The 22,791-nt window shown below is 37.5% G+C and overlaps 1 protein-coding gene across 5 annotated transcripts in view; it reads right to left on the minus strand.

The window, feature by feature from the left end:
* Nucleotides 1-22,791, minus strand: part of RASAL2 (RAS protein activator like 2) — a 359,788-nt gene that overhangs the window by 78,002 nt on the left and 258,995 nt on the right. For all 5 annotated transcript variants that reach the window (XM_064594269.1, XM_064594270.1, XM_045877377.3 and 2 more), the window contains one exon: nucleotides 13,419-13,525. In XM_064594269.1, the coding sequence (XP_064450339.1) occupies nucleotides 13,419-13,525 (107 nt within the window). The remainder of the gene's footprint in view (nucleotides 1-13,418; nucleotides 13,526-22,791) is intronic.

Consider the following 22,791-nt stretch of genomic DNA (forward strand, 5'->3'; position numbering starts at 1 on the left):
CCCGCTAATGAGATGTATGTTGATTTTCTTATGACTGGCAGAGACTGCGGATCTTAAGTTCACCGAGTATGAATATAAGAAAAATGGCTTTGAGGGATAAAATAATGAGAAATGATGGGTCAAAACTAAGAAAGAGAACATTCTCCCAAAGTGAGGTCTATTAGTCTATTGGACAGTCTCCCAGAGGTTATCATGGAAGCCTGAAAAAGCATCGGATAATATAATGTGAGAGATCCTTTTTCATTGTCAGGGGAGATGGACTAGATGAATTTAATTGAAGTTTTCCATCTCTCATTTCTAGGACTCTAAGAATAAAAGCATCACAGATGGAGGGGGGCTTTGGAGCCTAGTAGTCATTTAAAAAAATAAAATTCTTACTGTCTCTGGTGAAACAAAATGCACCTGAAACCCATATTATGGAAATGGCAGTAAGCAAAAGATACAAATAAAATAATATAATTATTCTTTACTAATGTCTATCAGGATGGCTTTTTTTTTTTTAATATAGAATAAAATGGGGAAGGGAAGGAGAAAAACATCATGGAAAGGATTTTATTAGGCATATTTATATAACTTCTAGCAGCTATTTCCTAACTGTACTGTTTCTAATGCTGCAAATATTTTTTTTCATTATAAATTTAGGCCCCAAATATTAACCTATTGATCTTTAATATATAGTAGCTTTTTTTTCCCCCTGCAAACCTTCAAGGATCTTAAAATACCCATGTAGTATTTCATTACCGTAAGAAAGGCATCATAGCCTTAGAGTAGGCCAAACAATTTGCTCTTGGTCACACATGTGAGACACTAACTAAACGTACATTAAACAAATACAGCTCTTCTCACTCCTTTGCCTGTTTAGGTACAAGTTCCTAAACGCTAATAATATAAAATCTGATACTCTGGCAGAATTCAAAGGCAGGTAACACAGACCCTAGATCATACGGTCAGAAAAGTGCAGAGCCTTTTCCAACGGTAGGCACCCGATTTTAATGGAGAAGAGCTCTTGAGTGACAATGGTCTCACTGACTGCATAAGATATGAGCCCAGGTAGCTAAGGATGGATCATGGGGTTCTGACCTTCACTTCTGCCGGAGCTATTGTCTTTTCCTCATTTAACTTGTAGAGTTGAGAGCAGACCATATTCCTATACATCCAATTATTCCTTGAGTAAGAAGCCAACTAAGATAGTCCCCATTAGTTACTCTATCATTTTTTTTTAAGATTTTATTTATTTATTTGAGAGAGAGAGAGTGAGATAGAGAGAGCCCAAGACGGGGTATGGTCAGAGGGAGAAGCAGACTCCCTGCTGAGCAGGGAGCCCGATGTGGGACTCGATCCCGGGACTCCGGGATCATGACCTGAGCCGAAGGCAGACGCTTAACCAACTGAGTCACCCAGATGCCCTAGTTACTCTATCATTAATCTCACAGGACTTCCACAGAAAGAAAATTATTCCCTTCTATTCACTACATTCCTCCCTTAATTCTATTTTACTTAACAGAATATACACCCTTAAAAAATTTCACAATGTTGATTAATTTTAAAGTAATGACGGAGATGTTACGGCTTAAGAGGTTAATGTCTTTGCAATGGGCGTACCTTAGGTAATCATGAGTCACCTATACATTAAGTGAGTTTTCATAAACAGGTTAGAAAAAAGAAAAGGTCAGTCCTGGAATTATAAGATTAACAAGATACAGTCCTGATCTTCTAGAAGACTGGTTTCTAAACTGTCTTGACTATGTATCAAATGAGTAAAATATTGTTGGTATGCATTCCTAAAACTGTTTACTTACAAAATACAAGAATGTTCTAATGTATGATTATAAAACATTCAATAACGTAACAATTTAAAGAATGAAATTTTAAAAATCAAATATTTATTATTTTCTTTCTGCAACTCAGATGGATCATATTGAGTACCCTTCTGAGGTATATACATCCTATTCTGGAGACCACCACCTAGAATATCACAGGCCAGGGAAAGCAACCATGCAAATAATGACCCTCCAAAAGGGTCTATATATAACCAATAAATGCACATTCTTATGGAAGGACAGGGAAGGTGAAGGCTAATGTTGCCTAGAAGAGGTAGTGAGACATTGGAGCTGAATTTTAAAGGATGAGAATACTTTTAGGAAGCATAGAAGGTGGCCTTTTTAGGCAGAAATGTGCAAATATAGCCGAAGAAACTTGTTTGGGGAACTCTTTAAGTTTGCGAAAAATGGAGCACTAAGATGGAGCACCCTCTAAGTTTGGAGGCTGAGAGATCTGGGGGTGGGGATGGGGATATTGGGTATTATACTGGAAGGGCAGCCAAACACTTGACAATGAAAGGTTCTCTATGCCAAGTGAACTTTGGTTTTTATCATCCTATAAAACACGAGTCAAACTCAAAAGCTTTCAGCAGGTGACTGATGCTTTTTGATGGAAAAGCTAGGTCTGTCTGGAAATATTTAAATGAGGGGAAGAAAGAAGGGAGAGAAAGAGGAGAGTGGAAAGAACTCACTGTGCAAGCCAAATAAAATGTATAATATTTGGTCATGTCCATGGGCACAGGACCATAGAGAACTACTAAATGACTTTGAGCAAGGGACAGTCAAGTAATGATCAGAGTTAGAACAGCAGTGCGAAGGCTAAAGTGGGGACAGAGGTGCTGGAGGCCAGGAGATGAGTTAAAGTCTCTACTGTACTAGATGGAACTGGCTACATATTTTGAGGGGTTCAGTGCAAAATACAAGGGCCCTTGTTCAAAAGGCAGGAACTCAGGGCCATTAAAAGTACTAAAAGAAAAAACTTTGCTTTCTTGGCCGTCTCTCTCTCCATCTGCTCTGGTGTTTTTCATTCGCTATTTTTTTTTTTTTAAGATTTTATTTATTTATTTGAGACAGAATGAGAGAGAGAGAGAGCACATGAGAGCGAGGAGGGTCAGAGGGAGAAGCAGACTCCCTGCCGAGCAGGGAGCCCAATGCGGGACTCGATCCCGTGACTCCAGGATCATGACCTGAGCCGAAGGCAGTCGCTTAACTGACTGAGCCACCCAGGTGCCCCTTTCATTCGCTATTTAATGTCATGCTCCCTCAGGCACCAGGGCAAGGGCAGATCTTCACAGGTGCCCAGGGACCCTGCCCATGACTCAGTATATGGGTGGCCCACTGGTTGCCAGGTTGCCCTTCCCTAGCCAATAAACCCACGTGCCATGCCCAGGCCCAGGGTAGGGAAGTTGAGCCAGGCTTCTTCCCTTCCCACGGCTGCCTCTGCAACTCACTAGGTAGCTGGCTTGGGGATGGGCAAGAGGCTTGCCCTATATGAGTTGTGGCCTTTGGCCACCTGCCAGACACCAGTGAAGCTGACAAGCAGGAGCAAAGACAGTCCTGCCAAGCGCTGCCTTGGGGTGCCACAGAGTGTGCAGGTTAACCCCTATCTTTTTTATGCTTGTATAAAGGCCCATGCCAGGGTCAGAGAGTGACCTCTAGGGCTGGATGCGGCAGATGGGAGAGGCTGGTTGGGGTTCCAGGGGTGGGGAAATGGGCAGTATAGAATCCATCCCAGGGAGGCAACAGGAGGTGGTGCCAGGCCTTGGCTCCAAGTCCCAGCACATGCTCCACTGTCCCATTAGACCTCACTTAACAGAACATGAATCCAAAAACGGATCAGTAAGACTCTTAGGATGGAAACCATAGAACATTAAACTCCATGCATAAGGCCTTTCTGAGTCTAGGTCCTGTGCACTGCACTGGTCTCATGCTCATGAAGCAGGTCCACTGGTTCAGGGGAATAATGTTTTAACAGGCACGGATAATTGAAGTAAGTGGCAGTGGGGCTGGGAAACAGTTGGATGGATGAATTGGAAGAGAGGAGAAGAGAAGAAGATCTGGTAATTGAATATGGGAGGAAAGAAAATACTATGGTTCTGGGAACTGAAGAAATCTGTAGTACTACAAAGTTGGAAATTCAGGGGGAAAAACATAAGTGAATACAGTTTGGGGTAAGCTGAATTTACATTACTATGGGACATCAGAACTAAGTGTTAGTTGAATACAGAGGACTATTTGGAAGAAGATTCTCCAACAAAACAACATCGCTAGGGGCACCTGGGTGGCTCAGTCGGTTAAGTGGCTGCCTTTGGCTCAGGTCATGATCCCAGGGCCCTGGGATTGAGCCCCACACTGGGCTTCCTGCTCCGCAGGGAGTCTGCCTCTCCCTCTGCCTGCTGCTCCCCCTGCTTGTGCTCTCTCTGATAAATAAATAAATAAACAAACAAACAAACAAACAAAAAACCACATCGCTTCCTATTTCCTGATTTGTTGATCATTAATTTCATTACTATACAAAAAGTCATGGAAAGGTCCTTTGAAGATCTCAGCTTTAACCCATTAAACAAGCCCACATCTAAAACATCATAAAAGACTCTAGAGGCAAAGGAGGACTATACACAAAATGAAAAAAGTCAAGCAGTTTATTTAATAGACATGAACTTATGGAAGAGATTATAAAGTATACTAGATAAGATACGAGTAATGAGATATAAAAATTTGCAAAAATTAAAAAATATTCGTATGACTGCCATAATTTTTTTCTTTTATAACCAAATGTCATGCTTCCTATTTCGATATCTAGTAAAAATGTATGAAGCTATACTAGCTTCCCTATAGCAGGCAAAATTATGGTAGTTTGCATAAAAATGCAAATATGCAAAGTATCACTAATGAGCACCTAAAAAGAACTTGTAGAAAAGCAGCTGCCAATATATAACGAAATGCATTTTGTTGTCCTTTTTCCTCACCAAAATAGATTTCATTTAACCCAATATTTCCAAAATATTATCACCTCTACTTGTGATAAATATTAAGAAGCATTCAGATAACTGTCTGTGCTTTTTTCTCAAGTTTTTTAACAGCTTTATTGAAATTCACACACCACCAAACTCACTCTTTTAAAGTGCACACTTTAGTGGTGGTTGTCTATTCAGAGAGGTGTGTAACAGTCACCACAGTCTAATTCCAGAATATTTTCATCACTCCCCAAAGATATCCCATATGAATCAGCAGTCATTCTCTCCTTAACCCTTGGCAACCATTAATGTAGTTTCTCTCTCTACGGATTTGCCTATTTTGGACATTTCACATAAATAGATCCTATACTGTGTGGCCTGTTGTGTCTGGCTTCATCAACTTAGCATCATGTTTCCAAGGTTCTTCCATGTTGTAGTGTATGTCAGCATTTCACTCCTTTTTATGGGTGAACATTGGAGAGAGAACGTTTTGTATATCCATTCTTCTTCAGCTGATGGACATTGGGCTGTGTCCAATTTTTGGCTGTTACAGATAATGCTGCTAGGAACAGCATGTACAAGATTTTGTATAATCTTCATGTACAAGATTTTGTATAAACACATGTTTTCAATTTTCTTGTATATGTACCTAGAAGTAGAATTGCTAGGTCATATGGTAAGTCTGTGTTTAATCTTTTGAGGAATTGTCAAGCTGTTTACAAAGTGGCCGCACCATTTTAAATTCCCTTCAGCAATATAGGAGGGTTCTAATTTTTCCACATCCTTGTCAACACTTATTATGTTCTCTCTTTTTGATTATCGTCATCCTAGTATGTATGAAGTGGTATCTCACTGTGGTTTTGATCGGCATTTCCCTAATGGCAAATGATGTTGAGCACCTTTTCATGTGCATATTGGCCATTTGTACATCTTCTTTGGGGACATGTCTGTTCAAATCCTTTTGGAACCTTTTCTTTTATAGCTACAACAGACTGACAAAAAATTTTGTAGTGACATTATAATCAAATAATAACCTGGGAATGAAGTTCTTTTAAATGAAATTAAAATTAAATGAAATTAGTAGGTGCTTAATATAAAACATACATTTAAAACCCCAGTGGAATGCTTTGGTTATAGAATTAATGGGCCTGACAGTAGGAAGGCCCTCAGTGTTATTATTTACAGCAATGCTCGTACACTGCTGAGTACAGGTATAGCTGAGAAGTACAAAAATATCTTCTTGTACAGCTAACACCAGCAAAATTGAAAAGTTGGCAAGGTTTCATTTCCCTATCTCTGGCTTCTTAAGTTTGGTCAAAGAGGAAAGCATCTAATATCAGTTGTACTTAGAGGTTAACTACTTGTTATTTTAAATGGGCATTAGCCCTTCAAAACATTTATTTCTAATTGTGAAATGAAAGGTGTTAAGCCTCCACTTCCCCATTAAAGCAGAAGAAAAATATCTTTGCTTTGAGGAAGAGGGGCTTATAGTATACTACCCATAAGAATAAGCTATAAGTGAGTTCATCTCATTCTCTCTCAAATAGCCCTCTTTCTTCTCCTGGGCAAGATACATTGGCATATTCACTAGTTAGCACTGCTGCAAACCTATTTTATGAATAACCATAGATTGAGGAGAGTTCCCATCATTCTTTCGAGTTGAGAATCTTGGCAATATTCCCTGCCATGCCTGTTACCTTTTCCCTTGGGTTTTTTGCTATTTCCTTTCTATCTCCCGTAAGGGGTCACATCTAACCTTATTCCTTTTGTCTCTGCTTCAAATTTTATATTTTCTAGGATGTTGTTAAAAAAATTAAAAATTAGGGACGCCTGGGTGGCTCAGTTGGTTAAGCAACGGCCTTCGGCTCAGGTCATGATCCCAGAGTCCTGGGATCGAGTCCCGCATCAGGCTCCCAGCTCAGCAGGGAGCCTGCTTCTCCCTCTGACCCTTTTCCCTCTCATGCTTTTTCTCTCTCTCTCTTGCTCTCTAATAAATAAGTAAATAAAATCTTAAAATTAAAAATTATACCCCTTCTGATTATAGAATGATTTAAAGGTATAGTTAATATTCAACATCTACAGACTATAACTTTTCTGACATTCTTGTTTATTATATTATTTTTACCTCTGGTAGTATTATTTTGATAGACATATAATACAAATATATCCATATATTATATATTCATACATACATGAATATAAATACACTCTCTATTAAAAAGAGGTACCACTGCAGGGTGATCTACTTTGGATTTTAACTCCATACAGATGGTCAGTAAAGAGAAGAAAAGTTGGATATAGAATCTTTAAGTAGCAGAGAACAGAACTTTAAGCGTCCAGGAATGCAGCTGCAATGAGGAATACAAAAGTTGAAATGGTATTGCACCTTGCTTCTATGAATTCAAATTGATTATTTCACCCCTAAGACTGAGATTCTCAGGCTGGTCAGAGGTCACTATGCCACAATAAAGTATTCTGTAAATTTAGACTTGTCATCTGAACTGATGGTGTCAAACACTTGGAAGGACAACTAATATACAATGCAGCATTTGTGAGCAATAACAGGGCACTGAAAAAATATCGCTTATTAGTTTCTTATGCCAGACCTGAAGGTACAAAAGAAAGTACTGATGTCTACCAGGAAGACATGGACTAAAATGTTCCTAATACATTAACCAATCATTTGGACAAACAGTTTCTCAACCCTGGGTACATGTTAGAATTACCTGGGAAGGTTTCAAAAAATACAAAATACAAGGTTCTAGTCCAGAGATTTTGGTTTAACTAGTTTGAGGTGGAGCCCAGGCATCAGTTTTTTTCGTTTGTTTGTTGGTTGGTTTTGGAGATGTTCCTTAGGTGATATTTAGGTAAAGCCAGAGTTGAAAACCACTGGTTTTGACAACGAACGCTATTTGACCTTTATCAAGTGGGTATGAAGCTTCATCTCTTTGTTTAACTTGAAAAAACAAAAATCTTATTGAAGATCTTATTGATCTTATTGAAGATTCTATTCAAGACAGAGACCAATACCAACTGAGCCTCACATCTCAATACTTAAGAAAGAATGTAACATTTCTTTTTACATAAGAATTTAACTTAGTCTATATTTATTCTTCCAAAGCTTTGCTTTTTCTAAAAGCTAGGCAAAGTTTTCATCTTTTGACAGTCTTTTGTATCTACTCTACCTTATTGGGAATGCTCAGGTGTCACTATGACAGGAACAAGAAGGGTTACAAAGGAATAGTCAGTTACTGCCTTAGTTCAACTGTGCTTTCTGGTTGTCTTGGCATATATTTTAGTGCCTAAATTCTTTCAGAGCCAAGCTCAAAGCTAATACAAACGAAGCAGCTGCAACTGCATTGTGTTACATTTACATGGAAGGCCAACTCAGACCATTGTGTTATGGAAATGAGAACACTAAGCCAAGCACCTGGCCCGGAACACAAGCAGCTTTCTTTTAGCCAAAGCTAAATTGATGGCATCGTCTAAGGAGAAGTGATATAAAAATCATAAATATCAATAGTCACTTTATAAATAGAACATTAAAGAAAGAAGCCTGTTCCAAAAACTCAGGCAATGTGAAACAAATACATACAATTACAAGGCGTGATCATTTTCCCTTTCTGAATTAAATTTAAGTACCTGGATAACTTTCATTAGTTTACTCATTTCTTCCTGATCACCCCTGTAATATCATATGAATGTAGTTTTAACATGTATAAGACATACAATGGATGTTTTACTTAAAGGAAAACACAAATATGACAAATGTAAAGTCTAGCAAGGTGCTAAAGAAAAAAAGTGAAAAATAGCATCTTTAAGAGGGGCAAAAACTATTCAAATGACAAATGGTTCTTGAAGAAGCTAATAGTCAAGACTCAGATCTGCAAAAACATTGTGAGCTTATACATACGTATGGCATCTAAAGGGCTCAAAGAAATAGCCACAGAAACAAACCATTAAATAAAGAATTCTATGTAGTTTCACTTCCCAATGTAAGTAGACACAGTATACACTATATACATAAAATACCATAGCCCTGAATTCCAAATATATATTAAAGTCTCTCTTGGTTGAAGAAAAAATGTAACTATTCTGCACAGGTGTACTCATTTACTCCAAATGATCGCTTAGTGATTATTAAATGGTTCAGTAATCCATTCGACTGAGGATATCATCCGTAATACCAAGAGAGTAAATGTGAGATACTCACTTGATGCACGTCATTCAATAATTCACATGTATCTTATCCATTAAACAATTATTTGCCCAGTGCTTACTGTGTGCAAAGTACTGTGTTAGGCGTTGAGGTAGCCACAAGGATGAGAGGAGATATTTATTGTCTAATGAGGGACACAATCCACAAACAAACAATTGCAACTGGAATTAAGGTAAAGAAATGTGGAATGAAAAGAAGAAACAGAAAAACTACCCTGCAGATCTCTGCTTTTCCTTACGGCTATGATTAGATAAAAGTACAAATACACTGAAACATTCCTAAGAACAAAGACCTTGCCTTACCTATGCATTCAGTGGTCACATGAGTCCCCTCTTATGCCTATTTTTATTTTTTAAATTTATTGAGTCTGCTGTCTACCACTGCTGTAAAGATGCCTTAGACTAAGTAAGAAATATACATGAATACACTGTTGTACTGGTTATCCATTTTAAGTTTTTAAAAGCACACATTTTGGGAGATGAGAAAGATATACCAAGGTTTTGGGCTTCCCTGCTTTGGGTTCACCGCTATAGTTATTCCTTGTCTCCTTCCTGTCACACCAGCAGCACTCAGCAGGGTATAAGTGACTCCTACCCACCTGCTTCTCCTGGATCTCAAGCTAACCACTACTCTAGAACTACCAGCAGGCTCAGCTGATAGCCTGGGGTGGGTGCTGGGCTGGGCCTCTATTGAATGGCCGGCAGTCCCTGACCTATCACCCTGAGCTGCGATATTGACAGTAAGAGGGAAAGAGTCACTTGGGGAAAAGTTAAGTAATTTACCAGTACTTCCACAGTATTTATACAAATGGAGGTGGGAAGAAGAAGGCCCTTTTGGAGAGTCCAAGACTAGCTCCTTTTTGGTTTAGCTTTTGAGCCAAGACAAATATTTCAAAAAACAAATCCCTAATGCTTGCCAAATTTAGTTAAGCTTGACAAACAGTCACAGTCTTGCCCCAACCTACCTCCCCATCCTTCTCTCTTGCCATTTTTGCCTACATGCTTCTTGGCTCGTGCCTCACTGAACCCTTTCTATGTTCCCTGGATGCCTCAGTCACTTTATGAAGTGTGTCTTTCTAAAATGCTATTGCCTCAGCCTGGAATACTCGTCTTCCTGTCAATTATTTTCATTCAGCCTTTGAAACAGCCCAAATACTGGCTCCCCAGCAAAGCCTTAGCTTACACAATGCATTGTTAAAAATCTGTGTCACCACGCTTATCCACCTCCTTATGAATCTGGTCATTTTTCTGTCTCTTGCTACTAGACTAGAAATGCTCTGGGAGTGGAAAATTCTGTTGTGTTCATTTCTGTTTACCCAGGACCTGGTGCCAAGAAAGTTTCGATAATTGGTGAATCACTAATACTCTGCCCAGAGTAAGCACTCAGTAAGTGTGTCACTGTCAATAATTTCAGGCAAGACCTGCTAAAAACTATTCATCTGCTCTTCAGTATTTGCCTGAAAATGGAGCTGGGAAGAACAGGCCCTTTGGAGAGTCCACCGGGTAAGTAGTGAACCTGCTGTTCACCACAGTAAAGACACCTGAATCCTAGAACCACAAGAACTTATGCTTAAATCTCACTTCCACTCCTTCAGAAAGTTAACATGGATCACTTCCATGGAAACAATCATGTTAATAACATGAGCTACTGTATAATTAACTTAGTTAAGTATCTCAAGGTTTGGTTCCTTTTTGTAGTGCTTTCCCATATTCAGAGACTCTGTTGTGATATTAACTACAAAAACATTTTGTGTTGACCTGAAAACTAGACATAATTCTTACTGGCATTACATTTAAGTAAGTCACATTAGCTAGTGGTATTATATAGAAATTTAAAACATACAGGGGACTTCCACAGACATCCAAGTACTGCAGTGCCTCATCTAGTCAGCATATTCTGGTTTCTTTTTAAAAGAATATAAATTATTTATCCAGCATTATCATGGAATAAGGTATTTCACAAACCAGATTTTTCTGGATAACAAGTTTTATAAGCATCGCATATCTTCTAGATTTAAAATACTCTCAATGGATATGTATCACACAATACTACACAATTATACTTAAAAAAAAAAAAAAAGCCCAGCACAAGAAATATAATTTCACTTCCTTTTAATGATTCAGGATCATTATTATCAATGTCAATTACTGCACTATGCACCATCCATCCTGTAATACAATGGTACTCTGAAGGACTACTAATAAATATTGGGCTATCTGCCTTTATCCTAAATGGATTCGGATTGTTTTTATGACTCCTTGCTTCTCATTTTCTCTGCCTCCTCCCTTAACTCACTGTCATCTTTTGAAAAATTACAACAGGGTGTTCTGATAGTTATTTTTCAACTAATTGTCTAGATAAGGACTGGTTAAATTCTCCTAGAGAGCTAAGTGCATGGGCTTAGTGACTGTAGTTTGCCAGTCAGAGGTCCCTCTTTCCTTCAATATTTCTAAACGCATGAGGTGGCTGAGATTGTCAGAAGAATAACAACTGAGTAAATGGTTTGTAAGTAGTGCCAGCGGTCATATATATGCATCATTGGTTTATTACTTTTACTCAAGAATAATTAGCTTTATTATTAAGGTAAACCTTAAATTAGCTATCACTGTTTAAATATAAATGAAAATTGTTGTTCTTAATTAATTTAAATTTAAAAAGCCCAGTCATGAACTTCAGATTCAATATAAGTACTTGAATGTTCTTTATTATAGAGGGATATCTTTCTTCAGTTATTGACTTTTAAAAAAATTTAAATTTATTCTAGCATGATGGTATCAATATTTCAAATTCTAACTCAATCCTTTTCACCACTTTGTACGGATAGTCAGTTTCACTATATTTGATTTCTGTTCCATCAGGAAAGCAAGAAGGGGAGGGAAGAGGGAAAAAAAAATGTATTTGTCATTCATTAAAAAATAAAACAAAAACCCAAACATTTAAGTGGGAAGCCATGTCTATGGAACAGAGAAATTCAGTAAAAGGGATGAAATCTGTTATTTTATAATTCCTGTCATAATTTGGTTAGAATATTAATCCAGTCTTGCTTCTGATCTTTAAAAACGAGAGAACTGGTAAACATTTGAAAGGTGTCACAGTAACAGATATCCACGAACTCTACAAGGCACTGAGATACAATAAGGGCAAATCTTGCTCCTCAGGGTTAATCCAAAATAAAACATTCATTTTGGTTAGCTTACAAATCAATGCCAGCTTATATGTCTCAAAATATTAGTTCAAATTAAAAAGTCATCCCAACTAAAAAAAAAAAAAAGTATTGGAATATATAAAGAATACAACATACTAACATAACAGAATTAAAAGAAAAGAATTTTGGGGGCGCCTGGGTGGCTCAGTCGTTAAGCGTCTGCCTTCGGCTCAGGTCATGATCCCAGTGTCCTGGGATCGAGCCCTGCATCGGGCTCCCTGCTCCGCGGGAAGCCTGCTTCTCCCTCTCCCCTCCCCCTGCTTGTGTTCCCTCTCTCACTCTGTCTCTCTCTGTCAAATAAATAAATAAAATCTTAAAAAGAAAAGAATTTTTTTCCCAATAGAAAAGTCTACTTCTATTCTATAGTGATTTCCATTGTACCTACAATAATGACCAACTTCATGGCAGTAATTTTTTTCAAGTTTAAAAACAATAAATTTTAATAAAATGATATAATTAGTCTATTTCTTATTCAATAAACAAACAAAATGGGTGGATTAAAATCTGGGTTACTCAGAGTTATATCAAGAAGGTCCCAGACTGCAACTGGTGGTCAGCTGACCTGATCACTTATAGCCTTCCAAGCTCAGCATTCAGGATTTAATACTGATTCTTAGTACTGCCTCGTCAGTTTAAGGAATATTTTAAACTGGGTTATTTCTTCCAGGGCATTTCTTAAGCACTTAGATGGTCATCTACAAGATGGCTTAAGGAAAGCACAGGCCAAGGTCTCAGGATTAGAACTCACAATTGTCTAATTCTCTGATTGTTCTGCAACTTTAGGAGTCCCATCATTCACTGTTTATGCTCCCGCTCAAGAAAAATAACACAAAAAAACAAAAAACTCCTTCCATTTGTTAAAAAAAATCCATCTTTATGGAACGGTGACAGGTTTTCACCTGTAACTTGATAAAAGGGCATCCTGCAAAGATTTGCACTCTATAGTTCAGAGGCCTTTCAATTTAACATATTTTGTTATACATTTTAGAAATTTCCCACAAGTATAAATAATTATTCCCTAAAATCTAATAAACCTCCTGCTGAAAGTAGTGGATGTTAACCACAGTTAATCTATGTAAGTTGATAACTCTGTCCTTTAACTTCAGTATTCTAAGGAAATTCTTGAGCAACATGTTTTGATTCCCTAGTAACTGTCTCTAACTCTAAGGAGAAAGGAGAGAAAAGTAAAATATCTTTTAGAGAAGAGGAGCACTTACTGGTACTTTGAAGGGTGAGGTATTTACAGTGTCCATGGAGTTGGGTTTCTCTGATGTACTGGTCCCTGAGATACTCCGTCTGCGGGGGGACCTTTCTGCCGGCACCTCTGGAAAAGAAGAAATAAACGCCATGAAGAAAACAAACTTGAGGATCTCTGACTACATTGTAAAATTAGTGGGGTTTTCTTCCCCCACAAAAAAATCAGTTTGCTTTAAAGGTACGTTACATTCTATCTCCACATGATTTATCTATCTCTGTGGTATTTGAACTATTGAGGCACTAGGGAGACCTGGTCATGCTTAAGAAATCTGCTTTAGCATGACAGGTTATAATTATATCTGTGCACATGTAAAAAGTAATTTTTTCTGAGCTATGTTTAATATCTATAATTCATTTACTATCTCTATCTCACAGTGTATGAATCTACTTCTCTATATGTCAGCAATATAGGAGTTAATAGAATCCAAAGAAATTTTTGATATTCTTGTTAACAAAATACAGTCTTGTGTTGCATATGATTTGATGGTGTCTGCACAAAGGTCAAAGTTCAGTTCTGTGCAGATAAGATGATTCGCCAGACTGCAGCCAAAGGGCCACGAGACAACTGAAAGCTACTGCTAGGATAAAATAACATATATGCCTATGCAGATATAAAAATAGATCAGCTTCTCCTTGTGCTGGCAAGATGACCTTACTAAAATCTTACTCTGGAATCCTAAATCTGTTCAAACTGACCTAACAAGCTTCGGATTTTGCAGATGAGGTGATATTTTCTCATTTAATTACTACACACTATATATTAAGGTTACATTTAAACAATTTTTTTCAGAGAGTGATATAAATATATGCATATATATATGCACATACACACGCACACACAGATGATAGATATATACATATTATACCTTTATCACAACTGCTTCCCATCTCCACTTCAACTGACAGACATATAGGAATCCAGCTTCTCAGATAACATTAGATAATCTCAACATGGACAAGGAAAAAAAACACATCCTAAAAAAAGTACTCTGTATTATCTTCCAGATCTTAAAAAATAAGCCGGAGACTGACATTTTGATTCCTGCTGTTCTCCCTTTAAAAGACAGATGCAGTTTAAACTTCCATTTCTGGCCTCCTGGCCCCTGGGATCCGTGCTACTTCCACTTAAGAGAAAGCGTTTTTTCTCTCGCTCCCTCCCTGTGTCTTGCTCTTCCCCTCCCTCTCTACAGCTTGCAGAGAGCAAGCGAGAAAGAAACACACAGGACTGCAGCTATTCAATCAATCGTTCCGAATGCACATCCTCATTAGTTACTTTCAGGCTATTAGCAGACGCCCAACCACTGCCTCCCCTCAGTTACAGAAAATTTCACTGTATTACACTAATCTGCAGCAAGAAAAAACATTTACTGAAATTTATATTCAGCTAGTGCCAAAAGGACACCATTTTACACAGACCTAGTAATGCACACAAATCAATCCCTCCCATGAAAATCCAATTGGAAGTGCTTACCCTATTACTATCTTTGCATGATGGACACTGATTTCCTTTCCATGACTAAACATATCTTCTGTGTGACATCTTGACCCGTAAGACATAAGCCAAATTGCAACATTCCTAATGACTGAGAGGTTGCCAATATAGCGTCTTATCTGCCTGCAGTACAAGAAAGTCCCATGCTATCACTGTTTTAAAATTACAACCAATAACTGTAAGTCTCTCAACTTCTCTGTTACCATCAGTGGTTAAATGAGCCTTAATGTACAAAGTCATTTTCAGAATTAGACACACACGACTTCTAAAAAATGGCAGTATAATTAGCTAAAATTCAAGGCAATGGCACACAAAGCACCAAATTTAAACAAATCAGTTTTGAAAGCACACGGAACAAGACCTTCAGACTTTAGGAACGTGACTTTAAAGAGTGATTATCCAAGTTAGGTGTTTCTACTGTATGGGGGACAGGCTGGTGGGGAGAGGGGCTGGTGAAGATAAAAGAAAATTTCATCCTTCCTCTGATAACGACCTATAATTAGAAGATACATGAGATTGAATATTACAGTATAACATATTTTAATATCTGAATAATTGATGGAGAAACCAAACTGGAGAAAATAAGTTCCATTAGCAAGAATAAAATGATCCGGTAAACAGTTTTCCTTAATTTGCAATGTTCTGGATAAGGAAAAAAATGGAACCTTATTTCCTGCTTTTCTTTCCAATATCTAATTTTAGTTTTCAGGCATCTGAAATCACTAAATAAATATATTTCCAGGCTTTTAACAATGTGAAATTATACTGGCTAAAATGAGCAGCCACATTTTAAACTCTAACAAATATGTTATTTGTTGTACTTCTCTTTCTCTTTTAGATTCTCTTTCTGCATCATGAAAAAAATCACAACTCTGGCATAGCTTAAAGAATATCACTGGGTTCAAAAAGGAGAAATTAAATTTTTCTTGAAGTTTGAACAACTGCCACTAAGAGGGCAAAGAGGAAATAAGCTAAATCAACTGCTGATGAGAGGTCTACACTTCCCTTCTCAGCCCCCACAACAATGCAACTTATCTGACGATGCACACAAGGCCCTTGAATACCCAAGTTATTTCGTTTTCAGAAAATTCAGAACTATTTCAAAGCTGAGAAAAGAATATATACCCCAAGCACCAATGGCCACATAGAACCAGGTAGCAGCATCAGCAAGAACCGAATTAACAGCACGCTGGATTAGTCACAGGCAAGCCTGCTTATTAAACTGGTCCAGGCACCTTTAACTTTAAATCTCCAAGCAGAAAGGAAAGCTGCTACTATGCTCTTAAAGCCACATTTCTGCTGAGTTGGAAGGAAAATCTATACTGGGTCCAGTAGACCAAAATTAGACAGCTCTCTCCCCTGCCCCCACTCATGCCACATATACCACATTATTTTCACTTGCTGTAAAAATTATTGTCCTTTCATAGTCATAATATTTAATCACAGTCATTTTTAAATAGGCTCACTCTCTGAGACTGAGACAGAGACTTACAATATTGTTTCAGTAAAGGTCTGAAACTGTTTTGTTCACTTTCTCATCCTCTAAAAATATTTTTCACCTTCAGACTGAAAGGTAAAAAAAAAGTTATAAAATATAAAAGCCTGGTTAAGTTTTAAATTTATTTCTTTATTTCCTTTGCCATTGGGTATGAACCAAGGTAAGGTGACCACTTCTCTTAATGAGAGAGAACCTGCAATACAGCTCCATATGGAACATACATTGAACAAAGAGACTGTGTGGGTGCTTTTCTTAGCAGCTCTACCAACTATCTGTGTGATCCTGTGTAAGCCATCTCACCTTTTCTGCTCTGGTCTTCATTAATAACCTGGGTTATTCAGACCAACCAGAGATGAAGACAAGATGAATGAGTTTATATGCTTTGGTGCAAAATTAGCTTTTTCGAAGAAAGGGGCTCTCTAAATCCAAAGTCTGGTATCATAACATTTATTCTACGTAATACCTATTTTCCTCTCTGTTGATGTGCCTTCTTTGGAAAGTGTGGCAAAGAAATTGACAGCTGGAGGATTATAGGGGTAAAGGCACTTTTGGTGGAGGATGTGCTTGTTCAACAGACAGAAGTCAACCTCTGCCTTTAGAACCTAATAGTTGTGTTGTTCATGGCCTTAATTCACTTATCAGGAAGCAACTCTCAAAAAGTATTTCAAGGAGGACAAAAAAGTAGGACAGTGTAAGGGAGATGAAGAGGTGTAGTAATTTCCATTACAATAATTATAGTGAATGGGTAGATGTGTTGAGAAGAGGAGATGTGGAAGTCATCCTTCTAGGTTTATTAGGGAAGAATACTACAGGCAGAGGGAAGCCAATACGAAACTTCTACGGTAAAGTGCAGCACAGAGGCCAGTGTGACTGGTGTTGGTAGGGACAAAGAGTAGCAGAAAGCCTGAGACTGGGGCAGCTGTGCTCAGGCCATGTAGGCTCCACAGGCCTATGTGTAAAGACTTGAGCTTTCTACTCTGAAGTGAAAAATCACCTGGTCAAACATATTTCACCAAAAGGTACAAATCACATAGAAACCTTATGGAGATATATTTACTGGCACTTTCTTAATTATTTTCTTTTCAGGACTTTGAAAAGTGACTGACTGAAATAATTCTGGAATATTATCATGTTTGGAAAGACAGTAAAGGTTAATACTTTTATCATATTGACTGAGTGTTAGGTTCCAAAAGCCTCTGAAAATATCTTAAATGAGAAAGGTATCTGTTATCATTATGCCCAAATATCGATAAGCATCAACTGCATTTATTTTGGTTCTATCACATTGAACCAAAGTTCGTATACCATCATGTCATATATGCATATACTAACCTAAATAACAGGGCTCAGATGTCATGAATTTTGATAATGTCTGCCACTCTTGGGATGAGTTACCATCGTTAAGAAATGATTCAAAATACTTTCTCTAAAGAGAAAAAGAGGTACTATAAAAGTTATTTAGGGGCGCCTGGGTGGCTCAGTTGGTTAAGCGACTGCCTTCGGCTCAGGTCATGATCCTGGAGTCCCGGGATTGAGTACCGCATCGGGCTCCCTGCTTGGCAGGGAGTCTGCTCCTCCCTCTGACCCTCCCCCCTCTCATGTGCTCTCTGTCTTTCTCATTCTGTCTCAAATAAATAAATAAAATCTTTAAAAAAAAAAAAAGTTATTTAGGCACCTCTTTGAGGCAGAAGTATTTTTATGGTAATTTTAGCTAATACTGAGTGTTTGTTTTGTGCTACGTGCTGGATCTGGAATCTATCTTTCTTCGTCCTTGGGGCAGCCCCTGAGGTAGTAACAGTTATTACTCTCTTGGATGAGCATATCGGGGCCAAATTTAAAAGAAGAAAATAATACTTACCAATGGGAAAGTAATTTCAGAAAATTCAACATAAAAGATGAACAAAATGCAGAAAGACATTTATAAAGTTTTAATTTGGTGGACAATGATGTAAGAAACCAAAATAGCCTTCTTACAGCAAAATTCTCTAGTTAATGACAGATCAGAAAACCATTACATGCTCCTGGGTGCAGACAATGTGGCATATAGAGTATGCCTCAATACTTCCCATGAATGGCAACCCAAGCCAATTCCTAGTAATTTTGTGTACAGAATTATAAAACATGAATGAATGTGAATGCTCTGCCAATTATAATTATTCACAGACCCCTTTAATATTTTTGGTATTATATTTAGGAAACAAGTGTTCTAGTATTATTCTCAAAAGGGGAATTCTTCAGCTCACTTCAAAAACCTTTTTAAAAATCAATAACATTCCAACAAAGCCTGACAGAAAATTGAATACACACCAAACTGTTCATGCACCCATTCATGTCACTGAAATTTCAGGGTGCTGCTGTGAATGAGCCCACTTTTGCCTTTATATTGTACAAATGATGACAATAAATAAGATAGGATATGTCACTGGCTCAAGTTATTAATGAATAAAATAAACAAATAACGTTATTTCTTTATGCTATGAATTCTAAATTAGGAGGATTCTTTTTCCACAGGAACAGAGAAGATGTTTAAGGAACAGAATGGGAAGGAAGAAGTCGTATTAGGCAATGGGTTTGTATGGATTCAGTAAAGGACCTCAAAAACAAATGGCAAAAGGTGAAAGAGAAAAGGCGTCGTGTAAACGGGATTGCGTGTTTTGTTGATGGACTCCTAAAGGTAATGAGACCTTAAAGATTTGGGCAGAGAGCAATTTTGTAAAGGAAAAGTGACAAGAACAAAGAGAAGAAAATTACAGACTGCATTTACAGAGCTGCCAACACCACAGCACCTGGGCGTTTTATAGACTTCATCCACCTGCTTTTCAGTAGGACATTTTCTGCTGTATCCCATTTTTACAGCTTTAAAGCGTATGTACTGACAGTCACTACCATTCAGCTGCTCTAAAATACAAATCCCCAGAGCCACTTTAATCCATCCAAACTGTATCACTTAGACTGCAGTACCTCACTCAAACAAGCAGATCTTTCAAGTTTGCATGCCCTCAACACTTACTTCAATCTGAACAAATTGGTGGTAAGTACACAATGTGGTGAATTCTCAGTAAGAAAAGCCATTCAGTCTCCCCACCTTTTCTTTACTTCAGCAAATTTATTCTTTATTTTATTATTTTAAAATTTTCTTATTAATATAATAGGAGGAAGGATTTCTCTCTGGTCAAGGAGTCTGGACACCCACAAGTATTCTATTTCTTCACATGATGATATTGGATGGGATAGTGGAGAATACTTTTAGTGCAAGTAACAGTCTCAACCAGAAAGGCTAAGAAAACAGCGCAGGGATGTTTACATGGTAGCTTAAGTTTCAAATACATAGTGTATCTCTGGTTCTTAGTGATAACCAACAGGGATCTTAATAATTATAATTATGATAAAAACATAATAAGGATACCTGCAACACCAAACTATCATTTATGATTCCTTATTACATGCTAAGTGTTTTATTTGAGTTATCTCTTCCATTGTCACAACAATTCTCTGGAACAGGGACTATCACCACCATTTACAGATAAGGAAAGAAAAAGAGGTTCTATTACTCTGCCCATGTTTGCACAGCTGGTCAAGGGCAGAACCAGGATTGGAACTCACGCAGTCTGGATCTAGAGTCTGTACTTTTTAATTACCATGCATGCTATCTTGTTCTCCCAGTCTTTTATATAATGGGCTGTAACGGAGAAGAAATAAGATAATCATGGAAACTCCAATTTTCCTCTTCCTAAAAATAACTCAAAGAACTTTAACAATATGCACACGATTCTTCATATTTTAAAGATAATTAAATCACTTAGCATTATATTATTGTGCTGAGCACCAAGTAATGTATAGAATCACTGAAGCTAATATGACACTGTATGTTAATTATCCTTCAATTTTAAAAAAGTGTGTTATCACATTGCATTCCACTTAACCAGTGATTTGCCAGCCTGGCTGTGAATTCAAATCAGCTGTGGAGCTTTTAATCAAACATAGATGCCCAACTCAGACCCACTGAATCACAACCTTTGGGGAAAGGGAGGGTATAGCATAGGCATAAACATTTAAAAAAACTTTTTTTTTAAACTTGGCTCCAGGGGTGCCTGGGTGGCTCAGTTAGTTTAGCATCTGACTCTTGATTTTGGCTCAGGTCATGATCTCAGGGTGGTGGAACGGGGCCTCGTGTCTGGCTCCATGCTTAACGCAGAGTCTGAGGTTCTTTCTCTCCCTCTGCCCCTCGCCCCGCTCACATGCTTTCTCTCATAAATAAATAAATAAATATTAACAAACAAACAAACAAACAAACAAATAAATAAATAAATAAGGCTCCACGCCCAATGTGGGGCTTCAACTCACGACCCCGGGATCAAGAGTTGGATGATTGACCGACTGAGAGAGCCAGGTGCCCCTGCATTTCTTTTTTTTTAATTGAGGTGTAACTGACATATACAATGATATTGGTTTCAGATGTACAACATAATAATTTAATACTCATATACATTGCAAAATGATCAATAACTCTAGTTAACATCTGCCACCATATATGTACAAATTTTTTAAAAAGACAGAATTAAATCATACTCTTTGAGGGATAATTTATTGCAAAAAAAAAAGCCATCAAAGAAAACTCTCAATCCTGCAACACTGATGCTAATAACAATATTCTAGTTAAGAAACAAAGAGAAGTAAGGAAATGGGCTAAGGAGAGAGAAAGGTGTCTTAATGCAATGGTGAAAAAATTTGAACAAAACAGGAAGCGACTTATAAAAAATATCTACTACTGATTCCTTCAATTAAAAAACCCTCCAAAAAATAACCCACTCTTAGGTGTAGGGATGAACAGATGGAGCACAAAGGATCTTTAGGGCAGTGAAAAAACTCTGTATGATACTACATGATGGATGCATGTCATTATACATTTGTCCAAACCCAAAGGATGTACAATATCAAAAATGAACCCTAATGTAAACTATGGACTTGGGGTGATTATAATGTGTCAATGCAGATTCATCAACTGAAACAAATGTAATATTCTGGTGGAGGATATTGGTAATGGGGGAGGCTGTGCATATGTGGGGATAAGGGTATATGGGAAGTCTTTCTACCTTCCTCTTAATTTTCCTGTGAACCTAAAACTGCTCTAAAAAAATAAAGAATTAAATAAAATAAAACCCTGTCTTTCTATCCTCCTAGAGCAATCCTGAGTACACCTAAGTGGAGAGGTAACTACTTAGGCTAATTCTATGAGACAAAAGTAGATAAACAGCATTAAAGTCTCAGGTTTTACAAAGAATAATCTTTAAATAAGAAAACATTGTTCAGCAAAAAATGACATTTTTGAGCATTTCAACCCAGTTATTTGTAAGACTTTTTTAATTTCACAGCTTCATTTTGGTGAGTAAGATTTTATGTTCAACTCTGGAAGGCACTATGTTTTCTAACTTTACAGAGATGTAAAAACTTTAAACTTTTCTATAACCAACTTAACATGTTCTCATTATTAGTATGTTTCATATATAATTGTAGGGATAATCTTTGATTTACTCATACCATGATTTCAGTATTCATCTTTAAAAATTAAAAAAAAAAAAAAGATTTGGTCCTTGATTATGCCAGGGTCTTTTAAGACTAGTTCGTGGAAAAGAAACAAAACAGAGGATCATAGGGTAAGGGAGGGAAAAATAAAATAAGATAAAATCAGAGAGGGAGACAAACCGTAAGAGACTCTTAAGGATAGGAAACAAACTGAGGGTTGCAGAAGGGGAGGAGTGGGGGGGGGATGGGGTAACTGGGTGATGGGCATTAAGGAGGGCACGTGATGTAATGAGCACTGGGTATTATATGCAACTATGAATCACTGAACTCTACCTCTGAAACTAATAATATGCTATATGTTAATTAACTGAATTTAAAATTAAAATTTAAAAAAGGACTAGTTTGGGTTTTATTCCAAAACAGACATTAATAGAAAGTACTTAAAAGTACTGAAGTATTGAAAACACAAATATTTGGCCTCTAATATAAAGATGAGAACTTAATCATGTACTGAGGGTCGAATATACATATAGCACTGTACAAAAACAAAAAATGTTTACATTGGACATCACTTCTTAGTGAAGGTATCAGAAAAGGGTGTAGCCTGCGATGTTGATTTGTACTCCTTATGCCATCAACACTGCCAAGTCTCATTTCAAAATGTCTGTTGACTTCATTTACACTACCATCTATCACCCTAGTCCTGGACTTTTTATCTTCTCACGCAGATCATGGCAGGACTGCCCTAACTGATCTCACTGACTCCTCTGTCTTTCTCTGCTGAAAGCTATCCTGCTCGCCATTACCAGATTAGTTTCCC

The sequence above is a fragment of the Mirounga angustirostris genome, unplaced genomic scaffold (genome assembly GCF_029215605.1).
Source record: "Mirounga angustirostris isolate CCGP_5_RB_7025 unplaced genomic scaffold, mMirAng1.0.hap1 SCAF_6, whole genome shotgun sequence".
Lineage (NCBI taxonomy): Eukaryota > Metazoa > Chordata > Mammalia > Carnivora > Phocidae > Mirounga > Mirounga angustirostris.